This window comes from Mustelus asterias, chromosome 10 (assembly GCF_964213995.1).
Source record: "Mustelus asterias chromosome 10, sMusAst1.hap1.1, whole genome shotgun sequence".
NCBI lineage: Eukaryota > Metazoa > Chordata > Chondrichthyes > Carcharhiniformes > Triakidae > Mustelus > Mustelus asterias.
In genome coordinates this window covers 101041346-101066575 of record NC_135810.1, presented here as the reverse complement: position 1 = coordinate 101066575, position 25230 = coordinate 101041346, and the positions used below count along the sequence as shown (strand labels likewise).

At 42.1% G+C, this 25230-nt stretch overlaps 2 protein-coding genes across 3 annotated transcripts in view; one reads left to right on the top strand and one right to left on the bottom strand.

Annotated features, from left to right (window-relative positions):
- LOC144499817 (mitochondrial ornithine transporter 1-like) overlaps positions 1-25230 on the bottom strand; it is a 401928-nt gene that overhangs the window by 68530 nt on the left and 308168 nt on the right. The window lies entirely within an intron of this gene.
- On the top strand, positions 1186-25207 carry mrps31 (mitochondrial ribosomal protein S31). Of its 2 annotated transcripts, none has more exons than XM_078222324.1 (7): positions 1186-1374; positions 6583-6894; positions 7880-8038; positions 17164-17310; positions 20297-20373; positions 23389-23532; positions 23651-25207. In XM_078222324.1, exons 1-7 carry the CDS (start codon positions 1286-1288, stop codon positions 23881-23883), a joined length of 1161 nt encoding a protein of 386 aa, XP_078078450.1. In that variant the 5' UTR covers positions 1186-1285; the 3' UTR covers positions 23884-25207. The 2 variants fall into 2 exon arrangements, with proteins under 2 accessions (XP_078078450.1, XP_078078449.1); XM_078222323.1 differs by having other exon boundaries at positions 23386-23532.

Here is a 25230-nt window from a genome sequence, read left to right as displayed (position 1 = left end):
CCCGTAATCCCATGTATTTACACCACTAATTGCCTTAATCTACCCACCTTGGGACACTAAAGGACAATTTAGCATGTCCAATCTAGCTAACCTGCACATCTTTGGACTGTGGGAGGAAACCAGAGGACCCGGAAGAAATCCATGCAGGCACGGGGAACATTTGTTGGAACATTACTTGCTCTTAAATTTTCCTATTTTTTAATGCTTTTCTTTTATTGACAAATGATTTTGTGCAAACGAATTGTCAAACCTTTTATTTGATGTTTGGTCATACATAAATAAGGTAAATGCAGCCTGGGTCAACAATGGTTGAACATCACATGAGCAATGTCTTGTGTTTGAATGCCATGTGCTTATATGTGCAGGAATATAGCAAACCAATCAGCAACCCTAATGCAGAACATTTACCTCTGAACACATCCTTGCCATTCTGCATTTTAACCTCAACTTTACATCATGACCGCTTTTTTGATTTGATTCAATTTGATTTATTATTGTCACATGTATTGGGATACAGTGAAAAGTATTATTTCTTGTGTGCCATGCAGACAAAGCATACCGTCCATAGAGTACATAGGGGAGAAGGAAAGGAGAAGGTGCGAACAAAATGTTTCCTCTCGTGGGGCAATCTCGAACAAGAGGTCACAGGTATAGGTTGAGAGGTGGGTAGATTTAAAACTGAGATGTGGAGGAACTACTTTTCGCAGAGTGTGGTGAATTTGTGGAACTCTCTGCCCCATAACGCAGTGGAGTCTGAATCGTTGAATGGTTTCAAGAAGGAAATAGATATATTTCTAGTTTTTAAAAAAGGGATAAGGGGATGTGGGTAACAGGTGGCGAAGTGGATTTGAGACCAGGGAGAGATCAGCCATGATCTAATTGAATAGCGGAGCAGGCTCGAAGGGCTGAGTTTGCCTACTTCTGCTCCAAATTCTTATGATCCTAGAATATAGTGTTCATTGAAGTGTAACCAAATATTAGTGCAAAAATATGGCCTGTGTAGGGGTCCAACCTGATTATAGAAAACATTTCCGAAAAATATCAAAACAAAGAGAAATACTAATTCCATGTCCTGATTTATTGTCCTCTCTGGAACCTTGTATTTGGTTTCTATGAAGCTCAGCTGAAGTTGCATTAGGATAATGGGGGGCCGGAACGATAGGGGGGGGGGGGAGAGTTGTTGTCCGGGGGAAGGTATTTCGGCGCGGCACGGGTGGAAGGCGGCGGTGTCACCAGCAGCGGGTCCGGGTCTGTGTGGCCTGAGCTTTGGGCTCCTCGCTCTGAGATGCAGCGGGCGGCGGTGCTGCTGAGAGGCCGGGTTACCGGGCCCGGCCGTCCCGGGAAGGTGGTGGCGGTGCGGAGACAGGGCTGCAGGTGAGGAGAGGAGGGAGATTGTTCAGTGGTTATCTGATGTTTGGAAGCTTGTACATGTACCGCTCATGTGTTAATGTCACCTGGACGAACCAAAGCAGGACTTTGAGGAGTAAATATTTGAATATCTACCTCACCTCCTTTGTTACATGGATCACAGCGGGTTCCATTCTTTTGGAAACTTAAAAACATTAAATTGAAATGTGATTAGGAGGGTTGTTTGATGACTAGGAATTTGAAAATCCAAACCTAATTGTCCACCAATTGCCCAATGGGAACCTTCTCACCTGGCTCAGAAGTTTGTGGGTTCAAATCCCACTCCAGTGCACAAAGGTCTACATCCCCCTGGTCGCCGCAGTCCGGTGCCTGTTCAGGTACACTGAGGGAGAATTTAGCATAGCCAATGCACCTAACCAGCACATCTTTCGGACTGCGGGAGGAAACCGGAGCACCCGGAGAAAACCCATGCAGACACGGTGAGAACATGTAGATCGCATACAGACAGTGACCCAAGGCTGGAATTGAACCTGGGTCCTTGGTGCTGTGAGGCAGCAGTGCTAACCGTCATGCCAACATGCTATGCCACAGTTCCTTTATCTGAACACTATCGTTGTAAAGAATAAGAGCAGCAATGTTAGGAACACTACTTGCAACATTCCCTCCTCGTTGCACACCATTTGAGATATATTACCATTTCTTCATTGTTATTACTCACCTACCCATTGATTCCATGCCCCATCTTGGCTACTGTCTGAGGCTGGACCACAACCTCCTTGTACTATCATATCATATAAAATCCCCACAGTGCGGAAGGAGGTCATTCGGCCCATCAAGTCTGCACTTTCTGACAGAACATCTTACCCAGGTCCAATACTCTTTCCCTGCCCCTGCCGATCCCTGTAACCCCATGCATTTACCCTACTAATCCCCCTAACCTACACATTGTGGCAATTTAGCATGGCTGATCCACCTAACCTGCACATGTTTGGGCAATTTGATCCTGTATCCTCTCAATCACCAAGACCGTCCTCCATAGAACATAGAACAGTACAGCACAGAACAGGCCCTTCGGGCCCACGATGTTGTGCCGAGCTTTATCTGAAACCAAGATCAAGCTATCCCACTCCCTATCATCCTGGTGTGCTCCATGTGCCTATCCAATAACCGCTTAAATGTTCCTAAAATGTCTGACTCCACTATCACTGCAGGCAGTCCATTCCACACCCCAACCACTCTCTGCGTAAAGAACCTACCTCTGATATCCTTCCTATATCTCCCACCATGAACCCTATAGTTATGCCCCCTTGTAACAGCTCCATCCACCCGAGGAAATAGTCTTTGAACGTTCACTCTATCTATCCCCTTCATCATTTTATAAACCTCTATTAAGTCTCCCCTCAGCCTCCTCCGCTCCAGAGAGAACAGCCCTAGCTCCCTCAACCTTTCCTCATAAGACCTACCCTCCAAACCAGGCAGCATCCTGGTAAATCTCCTCTGCACTCTTTCCAGCGCTTCCACATCCTTCTTATAGTGAGGTGACCAGAACTGCACACAATATTCCAAATGTGGTCTCACCAAGGTCCTGTACAGTTGCAGCATAACCCCACGGTTCTTAAACTCCAACCCCCTGTTAATGAAAGCTAACACACTATAGGCCTTCTTCACAGCTCTATCCACTTGAGTGGCAACCTTTAGAGATCTGTGGATATGGACCCCAAGATCTCTCTGTTCCTCCACAGTCTTCAGAACCCTACCTTTGACCCTGTAATCCACATTTAAATTAGTCCTACCAAAATGAATCACCTCACATTTATCAGGGTTAAACTCCATTTGCCATTTTTCAGCCCAGCTTTGCATCCTATCTATGTCTCTTTGCAGCCTACAACAGCCCTCCACCTCATCCACTACTCCACCAATCTTGGTGTCATCAGCAAATTTACTGATCCACCCTTCAGCCCCCTCCTCTAAGTCATTAATAAAAATCACAAAGAGCAGAGGACCAAGCACTGATCCCTGTGGCATTCCGCTAGCAACCTGCCTCCAATCCGAAAATTTTCCATCCACCACCACCCTCTGTCTTCGATCAGACAGCCAGTTACCTATCCAATCGGCCAACTTTCCCTCTATCCCACACCTCCTTGCTTTCATCATAAGCTGACCATGACCTTATCAAATGTTTTACTAAAATCCATGTATATGACATCAACTGCCCTACCTTCATCAACACACTTAGTTACCTCCTCAAAAAATTCAATCAAATTTGTGAGGCACGACTTGCCCTTCAGGAATCCATGCTGACTATCCCGGATTAATCTGCATCTTTCTAAATGGTCGTAAATCCCATCTCTAAGGACCTTTTCCATCAATTTACCAACCACCGAAGTAAGACTAACCGGTCTATAATTACCAGGGTCATTTCTATTCCCTTTCTTAAACAGAGGAACAACATTCGCCATTCTCCAGTCCTCTGGCACTATCCCCGTGGACAGCGAGGACCCAAAGATCAAAGCCAAAGGCTCTGCAATCTCATCCCTTGCCTCCCAAAGAATCCTAGGATATATTTCATCAGGCCCAGGGGACTTATCGACCTCCACCTCCATAATATCTCAGCCCATTAGGTGAAAATCCTGGAACGCTCTCCCTACGGATGTACTGACATCACGTGGACTGCAACAGTTCAAAAAAGTGGCATCACCACCTTTCTAAGGGCAGTGGGGGATGAGTAACAAACATTGGCTTTGCCAGTGACACTTGCATCCTATGAACAAATATATATTTTTAAAAATCAGCTGAAGCCTTCATCCATGCTTTGCTACCTCCAGACTCGACTATTCTAATTGTCTCCTGGTGGGCCTTTGTTCTTCCACTCTGAAAACTTCAGCTCATTTTGAAACTCTGCTACTCTTTTCCTAACTCATACCATGCCCCGTTCACCCATTGCCCCTGTGCTCACTGACTTACATTGACTCTCAGTCCAATGCCACCTCGGATTTAAAATTCTCTATTTATTTTCACATCACTCTGTTTCTGTTTTACTTATCCGTATATCCCCTACGACCCTTTGAGAACTCTGCACATGTCTGATTTTGGCCTTTTGTGCATCTCCAGTTTCCTTTGCCCGGCATTGATGACTGTGCCTTCAGTTGCCTTGGCCTTAAACTATGAAATTCTCTCCCACTTTCACTTTTTAAAGACGCTGCTTAAAGCCTACCTTATGTGTCGTAATATCTCCCATTGTGGCTCGGTGTCAAAATTTTGTCAGTGTGGTGAAATGCTGTGTGCCATTTTGTGACAGAGAAATACAAGTTGTTGTTGTATTCTGAAATTTTAACACCTTTGTACGGACACTTTCATTACATGGGCAGCAACAGTTCAGTAAGGCCCACTGCTTCCTTCTCACAGCAACTAGGGATGGGTAATAAATACAACCTTGCCAATGTCATCCACATCTTGAGAACAACTAAAAATTGGCACCTTTAAAAGGGAATTGTTAACATCTGTTGAAAAGTGAGATTTAAGAGTTAGCCATTAACATCACTGATTTTATTTTTGCAAGATTTGGGAAGAAACTTATGAAGTACCAAGTGAGGAAGGGATGAATTCATGGTAGATTGACAGACTTTGGGATGAACAACCTTAATTTAGTATGGTTTATTTGTTATTCGTGTCACAAGTAGGCTTACATTAACACTGCAATGAAGTAAAAATCCCCTAGTCATCACATTCCGGCATCCAGGTATACTGAGGGAGAATTTAGCATGGCCAATGCATTGTAGGAGGAAACTGAAGCATCTGGAGGAAACCCACGCAGACATGAGGAGAACGTGCAAACTCGGCACAGAGACCCAAGCCAGGAATCAAACCCAGGTCCCTGGCGCTGCGTGGCAGCAATGCTAACCAATGTGCCACCCCTCTTGTACCACAGTGCCACGGAGCCTCAATATCCAACTGAACCACAGAACAGAAAACTTGGTCTGATGTTGCATGAACTTTCAGGCTTGTAGCAATGCATCATCACCCCCGCCCCCCCCCATTTCACTGGAATATTAGTCTGGATTAATGTGTTTTTTTAACGAACAACCTTCTGATCCTTACTGCGCTAAAGTAACAAATCTGATACACACCCTCAAGTTCAGCCACTTTTGTCACCATTATGACGTTTTCAATTGTCGTTTAGAGGGACTTAGATTCTTAGAGTCATTTACAGCACAGAAGGAGACTATTCAGCCCATTGAGTTCGAGGGTGGAATCTCCCCATTCTGCCCACCACAGGGATCATAGGGGGCGGGACACGGACCATGTAAAAGTCGGTTGACCTCAGGCGGGCTTTACCGACCTTGGGGTGAGCGTGGCCGGAAAATCCCGCCCCATGACAGCTCTAGGTAGAGCAAGCCAGTTAGTCCCACTCTCCTGTTTGTTGCCCTTAGCCCTCTTAAGTTTATTTCCTTCAAGTGCCCATGTAATTTCCTTTTGAAATCATTGATTGTTTTCATTTCCATCACCCTTGTGGGCCGCAATTCCAGATCATTAACACTCGCTGCATTAGCCCTTCATCTTTTGCCGAAAATCTTAGATCTGTGTTCCCTAGTACTTTTACAACAGCTGATGGGAAGAGTTTTTCTTTCTTGTCTAATCTAACAATCTGAAAAATTGGCACCTTTGATTTTGATTTGATTTATTATTGTCACATGTATTGTTTTGCAGTGAAAAGTGTTGTTTCTTGTGCGCTATACAGCCAAAGCATAGAGAGGGAGAGGGTGCAGAATGTAGTGTTATAGTCACAACTAGGGTGTAGAGAAAGATCAACTTAATATAAGGTAGGTCCATTCAAAAGTCTGATGGCAGCAGGGAAGAAACTGTTCTTGAGTTGGTTGGTACGTGACCTTAGATTATTGTATCTTTTTCCTAATGGAAGAAGGTAGAAGAGAGTATGTCTGAGGGTCTTGATTATGCTGGCTGCTTTTCCGAGGCAGCGAGACTAGCACTTGGCTAGTCGGTAGATTTACCGCACTTCCTTTTTTTTGACATTCAATTTTTTTTTACAATTAGTAGAACTCTACTTTGGAAGTAGTGCAGTGAATTTTTTAAACTGTGTTTTGTGGTGGGGGTGGAGTGACAGGAGGGAAGAAGAATTGTAAGATGGGATTGCAAAAAGGGAAGGAATCTGCTCTGCATTAATAATAATGGTTGTGGTTTTATTGTGTCCTTCAGTTTCTGTATGCTGAACGGAACTGGACAAAGGCATATCTTCACTGGTTCTGTCGTGCTCTGTAAGGATGGTGAATCAAAGCATTTTGATCCCCCCGGGCAGCAGAAAGATTCAGAAGAAAAGAAGGCTGCTGCATCAGGGAAGAACGACTTGTTGAACCTAATTGGTGGCATGAAAGTAGAAATCAGCACAAAGAAAAGGTTCCAGGCCTTGCAAACCCAGCGATTAAAGAATCAAGCAAAGGTTCAGCCAGAAAGCATAGAAAGTGCAACCAGCATGTTTCGAAAAGCCACTGAAGACATCAAAGGTCAATGGTAAAGGATGATTGATCTTCGAAATTCTCAAATAACAATGAAATTAGTAGTGTTGCATAATGTCACCATTGTTCCAGATGACCATAGGTTGCTCTCTCTCTCTCTCTCTTCCCCTCTCTCTCTCTCTCTCTCTCTCTCTCTCTCTCTCTCCCCCCCCCCTCCCCAAAATCATTGGAGTGGTTTAACCTGGGCGGGCAGGCCTTCATGAATAACCTCAGCCGGTACGGGAACTGAACCCGCACTTCTGGCTTTGTTCTGCATCACAAACCAGCCATCTCGCTAACTAAGCTAATCAACTCCCCAGTGTTGTACAATGAAACAATGACTAACAAATGTTTCACAGCTGAAACTTGAAATTACTTGTATAAAGTGAATGTATTTGTTTGCCTGGAGGAGTACTCTAATCGTGAGGTCAATAGGTTGATATTAGGCGTAGAGGTTTCTGAAGCCATAATATTATCTTAAGCTATCTTAAACATTTCAACATGTATAAATATAATTAGATGCAGGAATGGTTATAATCTGCAGTTTCATTGATCAAAATAAAACCTATTCACGTACTACAGCTCCTAAATTTATCTCTTGGGAAAAGTGCTATACATTGATGTTGCATTGCAATAGAAGTTGTAGTCATTGTTACAGTATCTCACCTGACTAAACCTAGGCAAAATTTTGGCAGGCTAGCAGCAATTGTGGATATCTCGACCACATCTAATCCTGTGATATTTGCGTGTGCCCTTTCCACAAAGGTGACTGGATAACGATCAATAAGGAGGCAGGAATCGTAGCTGATGCTCCCTCCCGTTTTGGGATGTTGAGGCTGAATGTAGTACTTCAGCTGCTCTCCTAGATGAGATCAGGGATCAAATACGTCCAGGCAAGCGATTTGTATCAAAGGTGTAATGTTATATTTTTCTTGTCTTCCCAAAACCTAATCATTATTAATCAAGTTTTCTTTGGACTATTTCTTTTTTATTTCTGTTAGCAAGGAGACATTAAATCCAGACCTTGTTGCAGCAGCTTCAGCTGTTGCATCTTCCATGCCCCACAAAAAGAGACAGATTGAGTCAGAACTGCTTAAACAGCTCAGGAAGCACGAGTCGGAAACTGAAGCCCAGAAAAACGGAGATGCCAGCAACATTGGGTAAGTTAGTGGTGCACTTAGCTACATAACTTGTAAATAGCCTGTGTCATTTTTGCTGAATTAAAGGCTTATTTTATTAATTATGCCCCCACTCGGCGCAACCCCTTTACGTGCCCTCAATTGTATTCCCATAAGAGAGGCTGAACAAAAGTGCTGCTTCCAGGTTTCTCTAAATACAATCTTAAATGAGCTGCAAGAGAGTGTGGCCTCTGGCTTCCCATTTATATGAAAACAAATTCTTCCTAATGTGTGGGAAAGCATAAAATCAAGTCACACCCAAGACCAGAATTTGGACTGGTTGGGAATTGTGGTTGGAGGTTTGATTACCACTCTGTTGTGTTGACTGTCGTTACAGCAGGGTTTTTCTTTACTGCTTTGTATGAAGGTCTAATTTATACAATTTGGATTTTTAAAGCTCAAATGTTGAATAAAAGTTCTGATTGACTTTTTAATTTTGATTTGTGAATATAGCTCAAAACGAAGGAGTAATTGTGAACTCGCCATCCTTTTTTGTTTAATTTGCAGCCATTTGTGTAGGTCACAAGTTAATGATGGATGATTTTAAACGTGTTTCCCTCTTTCTCATAATGTATCTTTGTCTGAAAGCAACTAACATGTTAACTTTTAAAAGCACCCAGAGCATTTAGTTAAAGTAGTTTCAAGTTCTGTTCTATTTCCCACTGAATTTGAGAGTTTTTGTCAGCAATGAAAGGAAGAAAATTATTTTTTACAACAAAAGAAAATAAAAAGTAGTGCTAACATTTTTATTAAGTCTAGATTTAAAGTTATGTATGGAGGCATGAATAAAACTGAAATTGTTTCCAGGGATTAAGGCATACTCGCTGGTTAGCAGTGCATAGCTCCTGTAAAAGATGTTGGAAATTTAGACCAAGATGGACTTAAATCATTGTACGAGTACAGATTTCTTGTGTTTTTGTGAATTGTGTCTGAAGAGAAAAGACTAGGATAAGAGCCATGGAAAGCACAAACAGACCTGTAAGTTCCGAGCTCTGGGGCAGTATATCTGGTGGGTCCCCCAAAGTAGCACTGGGAAACCACACCTCAGAGCTTCCAGGTGAGGACTGCATTGCAAGTTCAAACTGCTGATGGGTGATTACCCTGCACCATGAACCACCTGAAAATTGCAATTTAAAATCACAAACCTCAGATAGTTCCAGCTGTGTTACTCAGAAAAAGTTAGAATTAAAACCACTTATAGCGTCTGGGTAACTATAGGCCTGACCCACCCTGACCCCCATCCTGACTGTCCTCCCCACGCACACAACTCCCCCTCCGCCTGCTGACTATCTACATGTGTCCTTGATTGTGCCTGATGTCTGATATTGGGGGGTTCGCACTTTGGAAGTAAATAAAAAGTTAGACGGGTTTGCCCCCATGTTGCAGCCACAACTGGAACTGTGGAGTATGGAAAGAACCACATTGATAGTGGTTGTGAAGGTGACGGGCTTCACAACCAGCGGTGATGAATTTTAGTACGTGCTATGTCGATCATGGTGCTCTAATTTAACTAAAAAAAAACTTTCTGCCCTTATTTGGACCGTATCCCTCTATTCCCTCACCATTCATGTACCCATCCAGGTGCCTCTTAAATGTTGCTAATGTGCCTGTTTCCACCACTCCTCTGGCAGCACATTCCAGGCACCCACGACTGTGTATGAAAAACTTCCCTCGCACATCTCCCTTAAGCTTTTCCCCATCACCTAGAACCTGTGCCCCCTTGTAATTGACACTTCCACCCTGGAAAAAGCCTCTGGCTATCCACCCTGTCTATGCCTTTCATAACTTTGCAGACCTCTGTCAGGTCTCTCCTCAGCTTCCTTCTTCCCAGTGAAAACAATCTTAGTTTATTCAACCTCTCCTCATAGTCAACACCCTCGAGACCAGGCAACATCTTGGTGAACCTTCTTTGCACTTTCTCCAAAGTTTACATGTAACATTATTGGCTTGGTCACAATACAAAAATAAAAGCCATGCAAAATAAACATTCCAAATCAAATTTATGAATGAAATCATACAATATTGCATGCAATTTTAAACTGTTCATTCTGGTGTACTCTTTTAGTGTCTGTCTTCCATACATCTGTCCCTGTCTTCCTGAGAAACACTTGGAAAGCAACCAAATTTCAGTGTGAAGGCTGCAGCTAGCCTTGGGGAAAGACATCTAACAACTGTGGGCTGTGGACTGCACCATTTCACCTTGGCAATAACAGTTTGATCTGCCAGGCTGACAGACTACTGCAAGATCACTGAAGAAGTGGCGGGGTGGGAGGGAGAATGCTGTCTTCCTGAGACAAGACAGCAGGTTTGTGCTACATAGAGCTATGTTGCTCCAACGGTATGGCATCTCAGTAATCCTAGTTATCTGTTGGAAGACTGGACTGCAGTGATACCCCCCATGTCCCTTTGAACATGAATCCACAGCCACGACGGCAGCATTCTGACCTTTCATGCAGCACTCAGATGTTGAGTGACTCATGGTTGTGCGGTAATATATTAGATTCTGCACTGTGGTAGGGTCCATAATTGTGCAAGTGGAGTTAATCAACACTTTGGGCCAAAGCTTTACCATCCCGCCTGCCATGGGAATCAGAGCAGGCGAGCGGCGCACCATGGAAAGGTCAGTTGACCTCGGGGGATTTTACAGTTTTGGGACGAGCGGAGCTGTAAAATCCCATCCTTTGATGCTGGAAAGGAAAGGTATCAAGTCCTGTGCAAGGCCTTGTACTAATCGGGGCTGGAACCTTCCATGGATCTTTCTTTTGGCTTTCCAATGCACTATGCATTTCGCACATCGCCATCATCATTCTTCTGTAGCTTGCCCCATCGAGCCAGCAATGGCCATTCAATAGTAACCAGCACTATCAACTCCATGAAGGCCAGGTGATGCAGTGCCTGTTTCCTACAATTAGCTCCAGTTGTGCACTGCCTTGACTTGCAAGAAAGCAGGGAACATCAGTGAGTGTTGTGCAATCAGATTGGCTGATGTTGTCATGGTTGAATAGCTGGTAGTGTGTGTAAGCTTTGAGATGTTGGTGTGAGGCTTGCAACGTTGATGAGAAAAAAGTGAGCTGAAGCATATGTATTTTAGATGCAAGTCCTGATGTTTAAGAGTTTATTGGTAGGTGAGTGATGGGAATATGGTGATTTTAGCAGTGGCTGAAGCTTTGGTACAGTTTGTGGGATTATGGCATTTGAAGATACATTCACTGACCTTGAGTATTGTGCAAGTGAACTTTTTAAGTCACTGCAGCCAAGTCCTCAGGACTTGATCTTGGCTTTGACCTCCACTGTTGCCTCACAGCGCCAGTGACCCACGTTCAATTCCAGCCTTTTGTGACTGTCTGTGTTCTCCCTGCATTGGTGTGGGTTTCCTCCAGGTGCTCTGGTTCCCCCCCACACTCCAAAGATATCCGGGTTAGGTTGATTGGCCATGCTAAATTGTCCCTTAGTGGCAGGGGGACCAGCAGGGTAAATATGTGGGGTTACAGGCATTGGGCCTGGGTGGGATTGTTGTCGGTGCAGATTCAATGGGCCGAATGGCTTCCTTCTGCACTGTAGAAATTCTATGACTCTATCTCTGTGTGTCTACTTGTATATCCGATTGACAAGAGGACATTTTGATGCTTCTCTCAATAGTCCAAGCTGCGTCCAGACGGACCTGAGAGTTTTGAGATAAATTATGGTTTTTAATATTAGGAAGAATGCTTCTATTTGCGAAATGTTTAGGCTTGCTGAAGTTTAGCAACTTTTCATTATGAATGGTGATTGCCCCAGAGGATATTTTTTTTAATGAAAATTTGAGTGAAGCTGATCTGTTGCCAAGAGAAATATATAACCCTGCTTACTGAGAATGAGGTATTAAGTTAAAGTAAAATGTTACAATATCCCTTGACATGAATTGTCCCTTGTAGCAACTCTGACATTTTCAGACTTTTTTTTTGCTGCAGTCTGTTTCTCTAAAGGGTGAATTATAATTGTTTTTCTTTTAAACTTTCAGTTGCCATAATTACAAACAATAGAGGAATAAGGTGGTGTACTCTGTACATAGGCATTGCGTATTCTGCAGAGAGAATGGGTGTCACCACTGAAATGTCACCACTGAAATTACACCAGTGGTGTCACCACTGAAATGTCTCCAAATTGTACCAAATATGATTTATAGCAAGTGGGTAGCAATTCTACTTTTTTTTTAACCAAAAGTCAAGAGCTGTGACAAATTCTGAAATGATATAAATAAATATTGCATAATTATAACTTTTAGGTCAGATGCAGTAATCACTCATGCGAGCTGTCAATGACTCGAATCAAAGTTTGTTTCAATATGACAAATTTGTCAAGTCTGACAAATTCTACAGGCGTAGAATTCAGTGCTGATTTTCACTAAGATCAGAGCAGATTTATTTTTATTTTATTTTATTAATGTCATAAATAGGGTACTCCAGTTTCTTCCCACAGTCCAAAGATGTGCGGGTTCAGTTGATTGGCCATACTAAATAGACCCTAGTGCCAGGGGAGTAGCAGGGTAAATATATGGGGTTACAAAGAACAGTACAGCACAGGAAACAGGCCCTTCGGCCCTCCAAGCCTGTGCTGCTCATTGGTCCAACTAGACCATTCGTTTGTAACCCTCCATTCCCAGACTTCTCATGTGACTATCCAGGTAAGTCTTAAACGATGCCAGCGTGTCTGCCTCCACCACCCTACTTGGCAGCGCATTCCAGGCCCCCACCACACTTGTGTAAAAAAACGTCCCTCTGATATCTGAGTTATACCTCGCCCCTCTCACCTTGAGCCCGTGACCCCTCGTGATCGTCACCTCCGACCTGGGAAAAATCTTCCCACTGTTCACCCTATCTATACCCTTCATAATTTTGTACACCTCTATTAGGTCTCCCCTCATTCTCCGTCTTTCCAGGGAGAACAAGCCCAGTTTACCCAATCTCTCCTCGTAGCTAAGACCCAGCTAATACCAGGCAACATCCTGGTAAATCTTCTCTGCACTCTCTCTAAAGCCTCCACGTCCTTCTGGTAGTGCGGCGACCAGGGAATAGAGCCTGGATGGGATTGTGGTCGGTGCAGACTCAATAGGTCAAATGGCCTCCTTCGGCACTGTAAGGATTCTATGATTCTGCACTGCAATGAAGTTACTGTGGAAATCCCCGAGTCGCCACACTCGTGTTCGGTTACACCTGAGGGAGAATTTAGTATGGCCATGCACCTAACCAGCAGTCTTTTGGACTGTGAGAAGAAACCAGAGCACCCAGAGGAAACCCACGCTGACATGGGGAGAACCTGGAGACTCTGCACAGATAGTGACCCTAGCCAGAAATCGAATCCGGCTCCCTGGCGGTGTGAGGCAGCATGCTAACCACTGTGCTGAGTGATGATTTGAAAACAAATTAAAACTAGTGCAAAGTTGCATAAAACAACTAGCTGCTTTTAACTTTATTTATAGTGGTTCGGGTTTCTTTATTAAAGCAGGGTCTCATTTGACGTACCTTGGACACAATCTCCAGCACATTACTGATGGTTTAGTTGAAGATCAGTTATGAGCCCTGCACTATGTAATGCTATGACCTGATTCATTTGACCATCTGTCGCCAATAGTACACTCAAAAACAACAACGAGATTGCTAATCCTAGTCAAGACAGATTGCAGTGTCTTAAAATGATGCAATAGAGTAAATGAGTACATCTGGCCTGAAATACTTCTAAAGAAGAGTTTTTTTCCCCCTCTGGAGGTCAGTACATCCAAAAGCAGCCCCTGGCAATGTACTAGTCCTTGTCCACTTCCCCAAAAAGATATTTTCAGAGAGCTATTCTTTTATTGGTGTAATATTTTGCACTCTGTTACATGATGAAAGATAATGAAAAAAACATTCTTGCCTTTTCTAAAATTATAAATCAAACTTTCACGTGGCAGCAATTTCCATCAGTGATCTTAAGGGTACTAGTGAGGTCTACGATGAGAAGCAGTTTATTAACATGCTGCTTGAGCTGAATCACCTGTTTCACTGTTGTAACTGCTAGATATTTCTTTGTAAAAGGGAAGAAAAGTTCACTGAGTGGCTTTTGTTAACAATACTCTTCCATTGAAGAATGTCTTGCCCTCAATTGAATTTAGCTTATTTTTCCCAAAAGGGTCTTTTTTCTTGAATCATTATGGTGACTCAATGAAGCAGCACACAATAGAGAGGTTCCAAAATATATAGCAAGAGCAATGGTCAGGAATTCCAGTCCGGTCTATGAGCCAGTGCAGAAGAATGGAACCCTGGGAAACAGAATTAGTGGCTGGGGTTTCAGATTTCCTGGCATGAATATAGTTATGATGTGGAGATGCCGGCGTTGGACTGGGGTAAACACAGTAAGAAGTCTAACAACACCAAGTTAAAGTCCAACAGGTTTATTTGGTAGCAAAAGCCACTAGCTTTCGGAACAGGCTGTCCCTTCGTCAGGTGGGTGGCAGTTCTAAAGGATGTTGAGAGAGAAGTTAATAAAGCATATAGTGTCTTCGGCTTTATTAATAGGAGCATTGAGTACAAGAGTAAGGAAGTCCTGTTGAACTTCTATAAAACATTAGTTAGGCCTCATCTGGTGTACTGCGTCCAGTTCTGGGCACCATACTTGAGGAAGGATGTGAAGAAATTGGAGAGAGTACAGAGGAGATTCACAAGAATAATTCTAGGGATAAAGAACTGATAAAGTGGAGAGGTTGAGACTGTTTTCTTGGAGAAAAGAAAACTGGGAGGAGTCTTAGAGGTATTCAAGATCTGGAGGGCACTGGATAGAATAAATAGTGATAAAACTGTTCCCTCTCGAGAGCATCAAGAACCAGAAGGCGCAGGTTCAAAATAATTGGCCAAAGGAGTAAAAGTGATGTGAGGAAATATACTTTCACCCAGAGGGTGGTTTGAGTCTGGAACGAACTTTGAGAGGGAAGTGGAGGTTGGGTTGAGGTATTCAAAAGGAAATTGGATTGCCACCTGAAAAAATAGAATGTGCAAGGTGACAGGGATAAGGCAGGGGAGTGGGACTAGGTAGAATGGTCTTTCAGCGAGCAGTGCATATTCAATGGGCTGAAGGGCCTCTTTCTGCACATTAAAGATACTGTGATTTCTTTGATTGGTTAATTTGCATGTGGAATTGTTATTGACAACCTATAAAAATCCAGCAACATTAAGGATTGAAACAGCTGAACGAAGGAATATCTACTCAGATAAAATGCTGGCAAACCTTTTGCCAACTATACTATTTTACAGTTTCAGATTAATACATATTTCCTGCTGATCTTATTTCAGATTTGCAACATCTGTGGTATTTTGTTTTTGCATTAGGCTTTGCTCTGCTGACCACACAAATTTCTTCTGTCTGTCTGTGATATTAATTAATTTGTAGGAAGCCTGTAGCCTGATCTCAAAAATGGCTTCCTGTGCCCTCTTCCCCATTGCAACATGAATCACATTAACCTTGCACACAGGTAGAAATGCTAATTTGCTATCTTTGATCCCAACTTTTTTTTCACCTTGAAAGTAAATGGACAGTCTTCAGCACGGCTGTTTAAATTCGATTAACACCTTTATGGAACTTTGGAAGACTCGGGACTCACTGATGCCATCGTCTCCAAGTGTAATTACTTTGCATCATCTTCCCTGTAAAACAATCTAAGTCTTCCTTTGATCTCTAACAATTGAACCACCCAGACTTAGTGTCAGGCAGGCTTGGGTCACATGACCTCTTCATATTTTTTCCTAAATTTAAAGCTACCGTCCCAAAATATAATTTTATAAACTGCATAATTTAGGAAACAGGCTGCCAGTTTTCAAACTGAAAGCTCCCACAAAAAGCAATGCAGCAGCAACCAGATCATCTGTTTTTTGTGATGTTGATTGAGGGATAAATGTTGGTTAGGAAACGGGGTGACTCCCTGCTGTTCTTCAAAATAATGGATCCTGTACATCCAACTCAGAGGATAGGCCGAGCCTTAGTTTAACATCTCACCTAAAAGAAGCACCTTTTTAAAAATAAAAGAAAAAGCACCATAGTTTCAACTGATCTGCAAAAGCAAGACAGAGGAAATACATAATACCTTCTGAATATCAGTTCCCAGGAAGCAAACTCATTCCAACCTTTTGAGAGACTTTGCAGCAGTAATCTGACCAGAAAGCAAATTTTCTACAACAAGGAACTGTAATGATTGCATTCACTATTTATTGCTTAATTTGTTAACAAGCTGTTAAATAGAATTTCACTACCTTTACCTAGAAATGTTTGGCTGAATTTTACACTTGTTTAGAAGCACAGTATAGTTGCATGTCGACACACTTCATTCTGCCACTTGTATGTATCATCACGATTTAAAAGAAGACTCCATGTGCTTTTGACTTTCCCTCGTATTTAGTTTTCCTTAATCTGTTATATAAAACCCAAGAGTTTATTCTCCTAGTCTGGCACAGTGGTTAGCACTGCTGCCTCACAGCGTCTGGGTTCGATTCCTGGCTTGGGTCACTGACTTGTGTGGAGTTTGCACATTCTCCCCATGTCTGTGTGGGTTTCCTCCCAGTGTTCCGGTTTCCTCCCAGTGTTCCGGTTTCCTCCCATAGTGCGAAAGACATACTGGTTAGGTGCATTGGCCATGCTAAAATCTCCCTCAGATCCCAAACAGGTCCCAGAGTGTGGCAGCTAGGGGATTTTCACAGTAACTTCATTGCAGTGTTAATGTAAGCCTACCTCTGACACTAATAAATAAACTTTAAACTAGAGAGCAAAGGTTCCTTTGGCGATGCATGTTTTTTTTTAAGCAGTGACACACAATTCTAGCAACCAGTTCAACTTGTTTGTTTTCCTGTTTGTTCGAATCTTGGAATTAGGTAAATTCTGTGGAAATAGTAAATTGATTTCCTTGGGATTAGCAGTAAAGCTGCTTAACTCTTTCTGTTGACCCTATTTGTTAATTACTTGCAAGAATTGTGTAATTTCCATTTCTAAAACCCAAACACTCTAATTGCAGTCTGTAGGCGTGCTGATCTAATCAAATGGAGCACTAGCTTATGTGGATTTTGTTGAAGCACTGTGTAAGAATTGTGTTTGAATTCTGTTGATTTCAGTGATATTATTGCGGACATGAAGATCGGGAAGCGTCCTGGGGCACGGGCTGGGTCGAGATCCTCTAATCAAATCCGCTTTGATGATGATGGGCATGGATATGTTCCTGATCGTGGTGTCACTAGTGAATTTAATGCAATGAGGACGAGGTAATGCAATTGATCTTTGTGAGACGTGTAACTGAATGCGATACAGATAGTTGAGGGAAATGTTTTTGATTTTAAAAAGGGAATTGTGCTGTTTAAGTTAGCTACAAGCAGTAAGTAATAAGCTTACCTGCAGATTCCTATATAATTATTTATAATAGTTTTTTTAATAACTTTTGTGTAAACAAATGAACTAAATGGCTTTTCCAGAAACTATCCAAACATCTATTTTGGATAGTTCTATTGGAGTGATTATCCCACAGAGAGCTTTTCCTTCTAATGTCCAGAAAATGAGTCGAGAGAGAGAGTATGGTGAGGGTGGAATGGGGTTAAAGGGAGGTGTGCGCCGAGCAGGGATGAGATGGAAATTAAATACCATACTATTTCTGAATCAAGTTATCAAATTTACAGTAGTATCGCACCTGCTGCTGAATGCATAAACACCATCCACTGAGTCCTGTGAAAGCCTTCTGGGGATGGGTGGCTTCAGATCATTGTCCCTAAGTGGTCTGAAATGCTACCCTATTGAAGCTAATCTATAGGAACAAGAGGTAGGCATGGTCTGCCATTCAGTTAAATCATGGCTGACCTGTAATATCAGCTCCACTTACCTGCCTTTGTTTCATTTCCCTTGCTATCCTTACCTAGTAAAAATCTATTGACAAAGAAAAAACAAAGTAAATTACAGCACAGGAACAGACCCTTTGGCCCTCCAAGCCTGCACCGACCATGCTGCCCGACTTAACTAAAACCCCCTACCCTTCCGGGGACCATATCCCTCTATTCCCATCCTATTCATGTATTTGTCAAGACGCCCGTTAAAAGTCACTACCGTTTCCGCTTCCACTACCTCCCCCGGCAGCGAGTTCCAGGCACTCACCACCCTCTGTGTAAAAAATCTGCCTCATACATCTCCTTTAAACCTTGCCCCTCATACCTTAAACCTGTACCCCCTAGTAATTGACTCTTCCATCCTGGGAAAAAGCTTCTGACTATCCACTCTGTCCATGCCTCTCATAATCTTGTAGACTTCTTTCAAGTCGCCCCTCAACCTCCGTCGTTCCAGTGAGAACAAACCAAGTTTCTCCAACCTCTCCTCATAGCTAATGCTCTCCATATCAGGCAACATCCTGGTAAATCTTTTCTGTACCCTCTCCAAAGCCTCCACATCCTTCTGGTAGTGTGGCCACCAGAATTGAACACTATGTTCCAAGTGTGGCCTAACTAAGGTTCTATAAAGCTGCAACATGACTTGCCAATTTTTGAACTCAGTGCCCCGGCCAATGAAGGCAAGCATGCCGTATGCCTTCTTGACTACCTTCTCCACCTGCATTGCCACTTTCAGTGACCTGTGTACCTGTACACCCAGATCCCTTTGTCTGTCAATACGCTTAAGGGTTCTGCCATTTACTGTATATTTCCTATCTGCATTAGACCTTCCAAAATGCATTACCTCACATTTGTCCAGATTAAACTCCATCTCTCATCTCTCCGCCCAAGTCTCCAACCGATCTATATCCTGCTGTATCCTCTGATGGTCATCATCGCTATCCGCAAATCCACCAACCTTTGTGTCGTCCGCAAACTTACTAAACAAGCCAGTTACATTTTCCTCCAAATCATTTATATATATATATATATATATTATATTATGTTACAAACAGCAAAGGTCCCAGCACTGATTCCTGTCACAACCCTCCATTCAGAAACGCATCCTTCCACTGCTACCCTCTGTCTTCTATGACAGAGCCAGTTCTGTATGCACCTTGCCAGCTCACCTCTGATCCCATGCGACTTCACCTTCTGCACCAGCCTGCCATGAGGGACCTTGACCTCCCTCTTGAAAATTTTTATTTGACCTTTTGGGAAAAGAACACCATATTTTAGTCCAAAGATGTGCAGGTTAGGTGGATTAGCCATGCTAAAATGCCCCTTAATGTCCAGGGGACCAGCTAGGATAAATGCATGGGGTTATGGGGATAGGGCCTAGATGAGATTGTGGTCGGTGCAGACTCAATGGGCCGAATGGCCTCCTTCTGCATAGGATTCTATAATTTTCACTTGCTTTAGTGTGGAAACAATGCTTCCTGATTTCACTCCTGAATGACTAGTTTCCTTTTATCTACTGCAGTGAATTCTTTTATTACCTTAAACATATCGTTTAGACCACTCCTTGAATTCCAGGAAATGGCAGCCAGCGTTATACAAACGTGCCTCATAATTTGACCCATTTGTCCCTGATATTTTGGTGAATCTGTGCAGTGCCCAAACCTAAATGTAGTAGTTCAGATAGGGTACAAACAAAGTCATTCTGCATGCCTTTTAGGCTGAGTGGTAGCAGCTTGCCTCTTGAGCCAGAAAGTCTGGATTCAAGTCTCAGTCCAGAACCCTGATCTCTGATGGCTTTTCACTGCAGTACTGAAGGAATCCTGCACTGTGCGGAGAGCATTATTTCAAATGAGTTATTAATCCAAAGTGCTGCCTGTCTACCTTGATTGGGTGCAACAGATCGCATGACAATGAGATGAATTCTCCAGGTGCATTGGCAAACATTTATCCCCCAATCAAAACCATTAAAGTAGCATCTGCACCTGCCTACATTACAGCACAATTACCCTTCAAAACTGGCTGATTGACTGTGAAGAACACTGGGGTATCTCGAGAATCAGAATTTTGGGATACATTGAAAATATGGAAGAATTTGTGTTTATCGCCTTTCTCCCTGTAATTTTTGTCATTTGAGCAACTGAAAAGAGTGGCAGACCTAAGATGGCAAATTTTGAGAGGTTGCAAATTTAAGAAACGCCATTGTTAGGCGTTTGAGACAATATGCTGGGAACTTCGTTGGACAAGTACTCTAGCTACATTCTCCTTAATATAAACACCATATTGTAGTAGCTTTTATAGATGCATTGAATGAGTTATGTATGAAACAACATTATCCCTTTTGCCTACCAAGGAATAAATCATTATAACATCCTCTACTTAGGAAGGGGCTATATACTGGGAAGAAGTTAAACATTTTTCCTGTACACACTGGTGAATCAGAAGATGTGCCAGAAACTGGTTAGTTATATTTTTCTTGTACTCCCTTCCATATTTACTTTGGTGATGTTTGATCATTATTTAAAATGAAATATTTTAGTTTAAATGATGAGATGCCATCTAGCTCACATTCCTTTGTGCCGAATCATGTTGTCATTATTGAATCTGTTGCAATTCCTCTTCAACTGTTTACAGTGCAAGTAGTCGTAACTTCTGGGGCAAAACTTCAGACAAATGCATCTACTTAAACATCGGCAAAAAATATTTCTCGATTGCCCTTATCCCCAGTTAAAAATTTCTCATCAGTATGCTTTCTGCTTGTGTTCTAGATTCATCCTACAGTGAGGCACAACATTCAGAAATGAGTGTATGCTCAAGATCTAATTGTTTCTAACTTTGTTTCTGAGCTTTGATCACCTCTGGTGGTGGCATGTGGAGGGAGGATAGCTCTGTGTATGCAGTGCTGTGAATATTGCATTTCTGGCCTATATGGTCAGTGGAGAACTCAGCTAATCTGTAGTCAGACCAAATTTGCAATCATGGCATCCAAAGTATATGGCCTTCCATGTTCATCATTTGTAATGCTGTTATTAGAATAAATGAGGCGTGAGTGAAGTGGCCTAATGTGTTTGCGTCAATCTTTGTTTCAATTCCTCGTGCCATAACTAATGTGTTATTCAAAATTAAAGGATAGTTGGCAGGTGGTAGATTAGCCTTTTTTTAGTTTCTGTGGGTATTTGAGCACAACTTTATTTTAGATGGGGGAGATTTTTTCTAGCTACAGATGGCAACTAATGGGTAAAGATGATTGACGTTCCTATTTATTTTTGAGAGAATGTAAATAGAGGAATGTTCCCTTCCCAAGGCACTATTGTGTCCATGACAATGATCTCATCCCCTTCCTCTGCGTCAGATTGGACCAAACAGTTTTCAACCCTATTCAGCCACGAGCTGTGACTCTAACTCCATATCTTCCATTTCACCGAGCGTCTCCTCCTCCTCCTGTAATATTGACGGTCTCTGCCTAAACTCACTCACTGCTGAAACTATCAGCTCTTTGTCAGCTGCAGACCTGACAGTTCCAAAGCCCTCTTCGTCAGCACTCTATCCATCCTCGTTACTTTGTAATCTGGCTCGTCCAAAACTCTGCTGCTTTTTCACTAATCCACGCCAAATTTCACTTGCCCATCACATTTGCCTTTTGCTGACTTAACGTGGGTTAGAACTAGGAGCAGGAGTAGGCCATTTGGCCCCTCGAGCCTGCTCCGCCATTCAATAAGATCATGGCTGATCTTTTCGTGGACTCAGATCCACTTAACCGCCTGCTCACCATAACCCTTAATTCCTTTACTGTTCAAAAATGTATCTATCCTTGCCTTAAAAACACTCAATGAAGTAGCCTCAACTGCTTCACTGGGCAGGGAATTCCACAGATTCACAACCCTTTGGGTGAAGAAGTTCCTCCTCAACTCAGTCCTAAATCTGCTCCCCCTTATTTTGAGGCTATGCCCCCTAGTTCCAGTTTCACCTGCCAGTGGAAACAACCTCCCTGCTTCTATCTTATCTATTCCCTTCATAATCTCAGATGTTTCTATAAGATCTCCCCTAATTCTTCTGAATTCCAATGAGTATAGCCCCAGTCTACTCAGTATCTCCTCATAAGCCAACCCTCTCAACTCCGGAATCAACCTAGTGAATCTCCTCTGCACCCACTCCAGTGACAGTATATCCTTTCTCAAGTAAGGAGACCAAAACTGCACACACTACTCCAGGTGTGGCCTCACCAGTACCTTATACAGCTGCAACATAATCTCGCTGTTTTTAAACTCCATCCCTCTAACAATGAAGGACAAAATTCCATTTGCCTTCTTAATTACCTGCTGCACCTGCGAACCAACTCCTTGTGATTCCTGCACAAGGACACCCAGGTCCCTCTGCACAGCAGCATGCTGCAATTCTTTACCATTTTGTTCCCCAACACCTTCAAAGAAATTCTAATGGAGAAGCAGCCAGAGTTGGAGAGTTGTAGAGAAAGGGGGAGTTACAGAGATAGACGAGGATGAGATCGTGGATGGATGTGAATAAAACAATGAGAATTTTAAAATCAAGGCATTAATGGATTAGGAGCCAATGTTGTCCAGAGAGCACAGGGTTGATGTGAGGAAATGGGCAACAGAATGTTTAATAAACTGTGTTAGATTTATGGAGGGTGAATGGTGAGAGGCTAACTAGGAAAGTTTTGCAGTAGCTCTAAAGAACGAGTCAAGTGGGCTCAAAGCATGAACTCTTCTCTCTCCACAGATGCTGCCAGACCTGCTGTGTTTTTCTTGCATTTTTTTGTTCAGGTTTCCAGCATCTACAGTATTTTATTTTTATTGCAATAGTCAAGTCTGGAGGCAAAAAAAAAATAGATTATGATTTCAGAAGAGAGGCAGTACTATGGAACAAACTACTCTTGGATTGCTTCACGATTAGGGAACTGATCAGCTTTTCTCCTCTCTCTGGATATTGACAATTTATCTTTTTTTTGAAAGCTGCAATATTTGATATTGCAATCCTGGCTGTCCAAGTTATAGAAAAAATTATCAATACAATTTATCTTTAAAAAAACCAATAAAAACAATTATGACGAGAAATAAAACTAAACCAAACCAGAGGAATGTTGTAGTTTGCTTGTTTAGCCATTGTGTTGTTAGCACAGGAACAGAATTCCTGCTGATCTACTCCCCAGTTACCACCCCTGGATTATTCTACAAATCAAATGCAAGGGCTGAAATTTGACTGCCCTGCCCGCCACGGGAATCGGAGTGGGCGAGGGGCGGACAATGGGAAGATCCGTTGACCTCAGGCGGGATTTTACGGTTTCGGGACAAGCAAGGCCCGCCCAACAACTTGCTATTTTAAAAAATAATGTTGCAACTTTTAAAATGGTTGCATAATAAATGGAATAAAGGAGCAGATGTTCATTGCTAAATATCTCCGTGTTTGAGTGCGGTGCCTTGATATAACATTTTGATGAATTTACATTTTTAGCAGTGTCTCTGCCATCACTATGGGATACCGAAATGGCCAATCACATAGCAGCTGTCACTGAACAATTACCTCGAAATGGGTTTGAAGAGATGATTCGCTGGACAAAAGAAGGAAAACTCAGGCAGTTTCCTGTTAACAATGAGGCTGGTAAGGTTTTTGTTTAAAGGAAGTGCTCACCTCCGTATTAGAGATGAATTTGAGTGGTAAATATTTTTTGCTCTTGTCAAATAGCTAATTGGCTTTTAAATTCATGTTGATATTTCAGGACTAGAAGCCGAGGAGGGTGTGGAATTCCATGAACACATATTTCTGGAGAAGCATTTGAATGGATTCCCAGAACAAGGACCAATACGTCATTTCATGGAACTGGTGATCAATGGATTATCTAAGAATCCGTACTTAACCGTACATCAAAAAATCGAACATATTGATTGGTTTCGCCAGTATTTCCATGAAAAAGAAGACATTCTGAAGGAAAGTGAAGTGTACATCAACTGAAATGATTCATTCAGATTGAGGGCTGGTACCGTGTAAACAAAATGCACAGCAGGAAATCTTTTACTTTTTATGGCACAGTTGTACAGGTGTAAACATTAGCGTAACTCTGAATATGCTGTAAGGTGATTACTATAACTTTGACCCTTCAGGCTGACTATTTTCCATCCAAAAATGTGTATAAGGTAATGACACACAATGTTCACATTGTAGTCCTGGTGTTGAAAATAAATGAAAGAACTTGAATTTATATAGCATGTTTCACAAGCGTAGGACATCCTAGAGTGTTTCACAGACAATGAAGTACATTGTTTTATATTGAAAAATAAATACAAAGAAAGTCTAATTGTTAATTTGTTTATTATTGATCTGAATTGCTTCAGTGAAGTACCTTTGCAAAAGCTATAGTCACATTTTTATGTGAACCTAGCTTTATCTATTTTAAATACACTTTTTTTTAAAACCACAATAAGTGTCTGTGAAATAGGTTACCATAATTTGACCTTTTTATCCCTTTTTGAAAATTGGAAGCCTTGAAGCAAAATGTATTCTATAGTTAACAGGGAAAGAATGGTTACTTCTTTGTGAAACAGTTAACTGTAAATGCTAAACTTAATACTTCTGTCTTTTCCAGTTGCTGTCCACTTTGTACCATTGTCCTCCATTTGAGATGGTAGAGGAAAGTCTCTGTTATGGATTTCTCTCTGACCAATAGCCAAAGACCTGATTTAAATTGGGTAACCTGACTATATCTGTTTATTCATTCACACACGCGCACTCACACACACCCTGCCCATCCCACCACCCCCCTTTGCTGGCAGCCCATGTTGGGTGGGGGGGGGGGGGGGGGGGGGGGGGGGCAAGGTGTAACCATCATATTAAGCCAATTACTTTCTTTTGAGAATGTTGTGATGACCACTTGTTTTGGTTTCTGTCGAGAATATTTAGAACAAAAAGGAAGAACTGTATTCGATAGCAATAACTGGTATACAATGAGTGAATCTGAACTTGCACAGTACTCATACAGAGGGAATTGAAACAGCTTTACCCATCGGTTTTAGATTAATATGAAATGACTTTCACCATATTAAGCATTATAGAGTTCACTTTTTATGAACTACTGTATAAAGCTGTAATGATCCACTGCCTTAACAGTAACTATTCAATATCTCTATTACATTATTCCAAAATAAGTAAATACTGTTATTTCCTTTGCCTTGTGAAAAGCCAGTACATAATACAATATGTTATGTGCCACTTTAACAATCTGTTAACCTGGTGTTCTCTATACAATTGAGGCATTATAATTCAAAGGAATTCAACCTGGTTTCCAAAATCAATTTTTGCCCA